At 55.9% G+C, this 7,585-nt stretch overlaps 1 protein-coding gene across 1 annotated transcript; it reads left to right on the plus strand.

Moving 5' to 3' along the window:
- Nucleotides 1-2,072: 2,072 nt before the first annotated feature.
- On the plus strand, nt 2,073-3,835 carry RPS15 (ribosomal protein S15). The gene is made up of 4 exons (XM_086411385.1): nt 2,073-2,138; nt 2,523-2,608; nt 3,374-3,608; nt 3,690-3,835. The coding sequence occupies exons 1-4, from the start codon at nt 2,136-2,138 to the stop codon at nt 3,801-3,803; spliced, it is 438 nt and encodes a 145-aa protein (XP_086267511.1). The 5' UTR covers nt 2,073-2,135; the 3' UTR covers nt 3,804-3,835.
- Nucleotides 3,836-7,585: the final 3,750 nt, after the last annotated feature.

The following is a 7,585-nucleotide window of genomic DNA, read 5'->3' on the forward strand; positions in this document are numbered from 1 at the left end:
TCCCCCTGCCATGTGAAAGGATGGGGCTGTCACTTCACTGGAAAAATCACAAGCAAGATTTTAGGGGGAAAGTGATTTGAAAATGTATGGATGGCTCCAGTGTGCTGGACTGGAGATAATGTAATGAACTCAAATAGCCAGAAAGCCCTGCCCCAACCAACAGACCAGCTCAGAGAGCCGGGGAGAAAGGCACCTTCTCCCCTAGACCAAAATGCCCCTCGTCCTGTCCCTTCTACATGTCACATCTCTTTTAGTCCTCAGACTACTGCTTTCTTTTGCATTAAACGAATATTTTCTAGTGTAATATTTTAATTCTTTCAATGATTTTTTTTTTCATTGTAGTTTTTGAGGTTTTTAGAGTACCATATGCACCTGTTTGGTTGCTTTTTATTGTGACAAAATTTAAGATTGGTCGTTTTTAACCATTTCTAAGTACACACAGCTCGGTGGCATTAAGCACCCAGTCACGTTGTGCAGCAATCCCCACCATAATCTCTAGAACTTCCTCATCTTCCCAAACTGAAATCTCACTCACCCTCCTCCAGCCCCAGCCCCCCACGATCTACTTTCTGTCTATGGGTTTGAGTCCTCTAGGGACCTCTTCTGAGTGAAGTAGTGCAGTATTTGTCCAGTGTTTGGGTTCTCACACTGATGTCTTCCAGGTCCATCCACATTGTAGCAGGTGTCAAAATATCCTTCCTTTTCAAGGCTGGATAATATTTCACTGTGAACGAACCACATTGTTTATCCATCATTCATGGATGGGCACCAGTTGTTTCCACCTCTTGTCAATCATGCTGCTGTGAACAGGCATGTGCAAATCTGCTTGAGTCCCTGCTTTCAGTTCCTTGGGGTGTGCACCCAGGAGTGGAATTGCTGACATCATGGAACCACATACATCTTAGTGTACCAGAATCACCTTCGGATGGACACTGTTCCACTGAATATTGACAAAGTACGCCTGGCGTGTTGTGGTTCATGGGGTCACAGAGTCGGACACAACTGAGCGACTGAACTGAACCCCTATATAGTTCTTGTCTCTTGTCCTGTTCTTGGTATTGTTATATTACCCCTCTATGTGTTGCAAACCTAACACTGCAGTGTTACAGTTGTTACTTTATATAATTCTGTCTGTTAAAGGCTTGCAGGCCCTTATCAGGGATGCCATTTCTAACCGTCTGTGCAAAGCCAGTGTCCCACCCTCTTGGGTCAGATATCTGTATGACCTTGTCCCTTACAGGTATGCCTCGACTGTGCTCCCTATGGAGCCAGCCAGAACCCCAGACAGCGCCTCCTGCCAACAGGCACTCCGTAAACACTTTTTAACATGGGTTTTATTATAGAGGTTATGCAGCAACAATGTGAGTTTTCAAAATGGGCAGTGATGAGTCACGTGCCCAAGTTGAAGAAGGGGCTCCCATATACTAGGCAGCCAGCTCCAGCCTGGGGGTTCCAGCAGTGGAGGGCAGCTGTTGTTCAGTCACTCAATCGTGTCCGACTCTGCAAACCCATAGACTGCAGCACGCCTGGCTTCCCTGTCCTTCACTGTCTTCTGAGTTTGTTCAAATTCGTGTCCATCGAGTTGATGGTACTATCCAATCATCTCCTCCTCTGTTGCCCGCTTCTCCTGCCCGCAATCTTTCCCAGGATTCTGATGCTTTTCCAAGAAGTGGGCTCTTCGCATCAGATAGCCAAAGTACTGGAGTTTCAGCTTCAGCATCAGTCCTTCCAATTCAGGGTTGATTTCTTTAGGATTGACTGGTTTGATCTCCTTGCTGTTCAAGGGACTCTCAAGAGTGTTCTTTAGCACCACAATTCGAAAGCATCAATTCTCTGGCGGTAAGCCTTCTTTATGGTCCAACTCGCACATCCGTACATGACTCTGGAAAAACCATAGCTGTGATTATACACATCTTTGTCTCTGCTTTTTAATTCGAGGTCCAGGTTTGTCATGGCTGCGGGGCTCTTTTATTCTTCGGAGACGGAGTTCTGACCTCCGGACAGCAGACGGCGCGCGTCCTGTTGGGAAAGCGGAAGCGGAAGCGCCTGCGCGCGCAGGCCGGGGGCGGGGCATTGAGACCCCGCGATAACTGCGCTGGCGCAGAACGAAAAAGCCTTTCTGAAGAATCGGCAAGATGGTGAGTGTTACGTTCTCCTTGTATGTTCCGGGTTCATCCGGTACCATCCGAGCTCTGGCCCACAGCGGAGGCCGAGGTCAAGCCGCGAGGCTGCGGCCCTCTCCTGCAGGCCTCTGGAACTGCCGGATATGGGGGTGTGGGGCGGGCTTGCTGGTTGTCAGGATGACTCGGGGCAGGGAAGGCCTGTGTCTGCCCGCTTGTCCCAGCCGAGCCCCCGTAGCCGCGCGGGCCGCCCTGGACCGGGTGCGAGGTGGTGCGTGCCCACGGGCTCCCATACCGGCAGCGCCGCGCGGTTTTCGGCGGGAGCCGCGGGCCCATTGACCTCGCCGTGGGGACTGAGGGTGGATCTCGGGGACCCGCTCACCCCCGGCCCGGCCCGCGCAGGCGGAAGTGGAACAGAAGAAGAAGCGGACCTTCCGCAAGTTCACCTACCGCGGCGTAGACCTCGACCAGCTACTGGACATGTCCTAGTAAGTGGCGGCAGGGCAGGGGTTCGGCGGCTGGAGGGGTCCCCAGGGTGGACTGAGAGCTGCAGCCTGACCTGCGGCCGTAGACCGTGTGTAGGCTAGAGGGCGGGGCTGCGGTCGGATAAAAATGAGTCCTTGAGGATTGAACTGGCTTTCCACGAGTCTCTCTTGGACGTTTTGGCGTCCACTCGGACACGTAAAGGTCGCTCTAGACCGCGAGCCTTACAAGATAGGGCAGCCGCGACTGGGATTTGGCACGTGGGCAGGAGTTTGGCGACCCTTGCTCTAAGGTTTGGCCGGAGCTGGAAACATCTGGGTAGGGTGGGTGCGAAGCCCGGGCCCCGGATGGGAAGGGAGGCTCGTGACGCCAGGGACGCCCTTTCTCTTAGAGGTATGCGCGGTCTGGGGCGGAGGGGCCGGCTTCCTAGGGGGCACAACATAGGGTCCTCATCGGCCGGGGGCTTCTCAGGGTGGCCCCACTGCTCGTTTCTTGAGGCTAGCAGAGCAGAGCAGGGTGTCCGCGAGTTTGCAACTCCCCGAGTCACCTGTTTTCCCGGCTCGGCTTCCTCGTTTGTAGATAGCGGAGCGGGGATTCTCGAACTGGAGAGCTCCCGCTCGAACGTTCGGAGCGGGTACTGTGGGCCCTGGCCGGGCGGGGAACGTTGCTCTCATGAGGAGCTCGGAGCTCCTCGTGAAGCAGGAGTGTTCCTGGTGGGCTGTGGGGCTGGGCTGGGGCTCAGACCGCCCACTCTGTGCCCTCGCCCGCAGTGAGCAACTGATGCAGCTATACAGCGCGCGCCAGCGACGGCGGCTGAACCGCGGCCTGCGGAGGAAGCAGCACTCGCTGCTGAAGCGGCTGCGCAAGGCCAAGAAAGATGCGCCGCCCATGGAGAAGCCCGAGGTGGTGAAGACGCACCTGCGCGACATGATCATTCTACCCGAGATGGTGGGCAGCATGGTTGGCGTCTACAACGGCAAGACCTTCAACCAGGTGGAAATCAAGGTGCGTGTGGGATGAGCTGGACCCGGGGGTGGGGCCCTGCCACCGTGCCTCCGCTGACTATCCCCCACCCTTCCTCTGCAGCCTGAGATGATCGGCCACTACCTAGGCGAGTTCTCCATCACTTACAAGCCCGTGAAGCATGGCCGGCCCGGTATCGGGGCCACCCATTCCTCCCGCTTCATCCCCCTCAAGTAACCTGCTGGCCAATAAAAGCAGAGATTTCTCTAGTCCTGAGTGCGACCTGTTTTTACTTCCCGTGGGTGCTGTGACCCATCAAGGCTCCCAGGAATGGGGCTGGGCATGATCATAAAATCTGGAGGCTAAGGTGAAAAACGGGCCAGAGCCAGGCAGAATGTGACCTGGGCTTTCCTACTGTAGACACATCCGGTCTCAGGTAGGTTGAGGCTAGAGATCAAGCATACTGGGTTCTGTGACAAGTCCTGGGATGTCCAGGGACCTGTTCTGCCTTCCCTATGCCTCAGCCACTCCTGGACTGAAAGCAGCATTTCCCCTTCTGGAGCCCCTCTTCCCGAGTTGCCTCAGTGGGCCCACCTGCGAACAGTAACCTGACCTCCCTCCCCCCTGCTCCAGCTTCTCACACCTTGCCCACGGTTCTTCAGTGCCCTGGGCAATCAACCATGCTGCCCATGTCTGTCCCTCTTCTTGGCTTCCCTTGTGCTCCTGATCAGCTTCTAAAGATCTTCCGAAGTAACTCCAGGGCCCAACCCTTGCATTGAGCTTCCTGGGGTGTTGTGTGGGTGGGATCACCCCCATCTACCATGTTCCCTAAAGTGTTCCTGTCAGGTGTTAACTTCCTTCACGATGGCAAAGATGGCAGGTACATCGGTGAATAGACAGGGTGGGTAACTGTCCAGGGAGCAGTAAGGCCCTAAGGGGTCTGTAACTGGCAGGATGGGGGAGAACGTGGACAGGATTCCCAGGCTGGAGCCAGAGCTGGTGGAAGGTGAACACAGGGGTGTGTCTTGCAGATACTGAGGTGGCCTTGAGACATCCAGGTGTGCTTGGGTTTGGTATGTGAGCGATGGCCGGAGTCTGGGTGTGGAGATAGAGCACACAGGTGCCTTCCTCTCCCCACAGTGGCCACTGCTCTGAGCTCATTGATCTCTGTTTTAACATAATTTGTTCTTACCGTTAATGTCTGGGGGTGGGGTTGGCACAGCATTGTGCGAGCCTAGTTCCCCAACCAGGGATCTAACCTGCTCTCCTTGCAGTGGGAATGTGGACTCAACCACATGACTGCCACAGAAGTCCCCATACTGTTGATATCTTGATCTGGAGTTTAGTTGAACAGAAAGCACGGGTCACTGTTTATAACCTATCACGGAGAAGGCCGGAGACAGTGTGACAGCACTGAGACTAGGCTGTCTGCAGTTTGTCTAGTAGTGTCCCTGATTCACAGGGTGCTCCTATAACCTGCTAGGGAAAGGGGCAACCTGGAAGGAACAAGGCTGATAGAAGTAAGCAATGTCAAAATGCTGCTGGACGTCCAGTCCATGCCCCCATCCCACCCAAGCTCCTGCTGGCTGAGTGGGGACCAGTGGGCCTGACCTAAAGTTGGCTGGAGGGAAGGGTGAGGGGAACAGACACCTGGGTGGTTGTAGTGAGGAGCAGTGAGGCTGCCCACTGGTTCATGGGGTAGAACACTCTGGATGGCCCCCTGCACCCAGTCAGGCTTCAAAGGGACCAACTAGAAACTTGTGCCCATCATGTGAGGCTTGGGTGTCAGGTGAGATTGTTAACTGTCTGCTTATTGGGCTATATGGGCCAAGTTCACTTCAGACCAGGAACTGCCTGCCTGGCCCCACAACTCAAGAGGGAGGGCAGGAGTGGGTGAGCGTTTGCTATACCCTCGATTGTCTATTTTGGGGGTTTCCGTAATTCAGAAAAACACATGTGCTGAAGTAAGCATGTTTTTCACATTGAATTCAAAGTGTATATAGAGGGGTAACTAAGTCACTTAGTTGTGCCCAACTTTTTGGGACCCCATGGACTGCAGCCCACCAGGCTCCTCTGTCCATGAGATTTTCCAGGCAAGGATACTAGAGTGGATTGCCATTTCCTTCTCCAGGGGCTCCTCCCAACCCTGGGATTGAACCTGGGTCTCCTGCACTACAGGCAGATTTTTTACCGACTGAGCTACAGGGAAGCCCCATATAGAGGGGTACCTTAGAGCAAATTTGCCCCTTTTTGGAAAGGAGTTTTTTGACCCTGAACTTGTACAAGTACAGTTTTGGAGCCTCCAGGCCCCTGCAGGTGCAAAATGCGGGTACCAAGACTGTGAGGCCCTCCACCCTGCTGGGTGAAGAGGCCCTGGTAGAAGTGGTGATGGGTGTGGTGTCGGGGTGGGCAAGCATTGCCATCTGGCTTTGTAAATAACTACACGTGTGATTAGGGGACAATGCAGATTAATACCGCAAGGGGAACACCTTTTCCTACGCAGCTAATGGTGCGCGCAGCAGCAGCCAGGTGGCGCCCTACTCCGGGAGAACTTTTGGAGGTCCAAGGGGCGGGGCAGGAGTCCTTGTAGACTCGGATGGCCTCTCTCCGGTCCGCTGGCTCAGGCCACGCCACGCTCGTGGTTTGTCCCGTCTCCTGAACATATCCTATTGGTTCTGTACCCCAACCCTGCGGGCCATCTGCACCATCTCAAAGGCGGTTCCGTTGCTCGACCCTCGGCTCCCTGTCGGTCAGAGTCAGCTGCCTTCAGAACTGCTTCCCCAGCGCCCCACTGCTACTACCCTGGCCGTCAACCTAAATGCGTATCATCCTCCTGGAACCTCCCCAGGTTCCAGAAGAATGCCTAGGGTCCTCCGTGGTCCATGAAGTCCCTCCTCCCCGCTGCTCCTCATCCTCTCCTGACTAGCTCCCCTCTCCCAGCCTTCCCCCGGGCTCCGCTCTCCGCCCGACGCCCTTCCTGCAGATTCCCAGCACCTGCTTAATGAGGCCAGCCCTCAGCATCCTGGCCACAGCAGCGCCCCTTACTCTACTTCCAGGAGTACACTAGGACCGATTGTTCTCTACTTCCCAAAACTTAACAGAGCTCGCGATAACGTCCCCTCCACCACCCTCACCATCCTCCCTTCTCCACCATCCTTCCCCAGCTTCCACTTATCTGGTACCCCCCGCAGTCCTCCGTCTCCCAGCGCCACTCACGGCCGTTTTCCCTGAAGACACCAGAGGGCGCCTATGAGCCGCGGGCAGGGGCGCGTTCCTGCTCTGACCATTGCCCTGGGGGCTTGCGCGGCCTCACTCGCCCCTCCCCCTCAACCCCCTCAGCTCCAGCTCCCTCTTTGTTTTGGCTGTTCCACCTGCCCGGATGCTTACCCTTCGGGTCTCCACTCAAGTGCACTTTCTAGCAGCCCCTCAGCTCCCGGGCTGTTTCCTCCTCGGCACCCTCCTCTACGAACATGTTCTCTTGTTGACTGTCGGCCCCTCTCCACCCAATGTCAGCTTCCCACAGACGGGTTTTCACTGTTTTGTTTCATGCACAGGGCCTAGCACACAGTAGGTGCTTAATAAGTATTTGGTAAATTACTGAAACCTTGTTTACTAGTGGTGTCGTCACACCAGTTCCCCACCCCGCCCCGGCCCGTGCCCAGCGTCCAACTCAGAGCTCGCAGCCAATGTTTGTTGAATGACTAATGAACGGAACGCGCGGCCCGGTACGAGATCTCCATCCGTGAGACCACTCCTACCCCCGGCCCACTTCCCAACGCCGGACTTCCTCCGCAGCTCCCGCGAGAGCTCCTCCTCCCACTCGCCCCCCCGGAGCCCCTCCCGACCTCTAGGGTTCCCCAACCCCGTTGGACCCCCGCCCCTCCCCCCTCCTCCGCTCACGCTGGTCCCCGCCCCCACCTCCCTCCCTCCGGATCTCACACCACCCCTCCCAAGTCCTCAGCCCTCGAGACCCCCGCCGCCTGCGCGAGTCCTCCAGGCCTCCCCTCTTTAGCCCCCTC

Source organism: Bos grunniens, chromosome 7 (assembly GCF_055505025.1).
Source record: "Bos grunniens cultivar Pamir isolate PY7600 chromosome 7, Bosgru_T2T1.0, whole genome shotgun sequence".
NCBI lineage: Eukaryota > Metazoa > Chordata > Mammalia > Artiodactyla > Bovidae > Bos > Bos grunniens.

Coding starts and splice junctions, on each gene's coding strand:
- RPS15 (XM_086411385.1), top strand. Junction 2,609..3,373: donor CAGCTACTGGACATGTCCTA/GTAAGTGGCGGC, acceptor CCTCGCCCGCAG/TGAGCAACTGATGCAGCTAT. Junction 3,609..3,689: donor TCAACCAGGTGGAAATCAAG/GTGCGTGTGGGA, acceptor CTTCCTCTGCAG/CCTGAGATGATCGGCCACTA.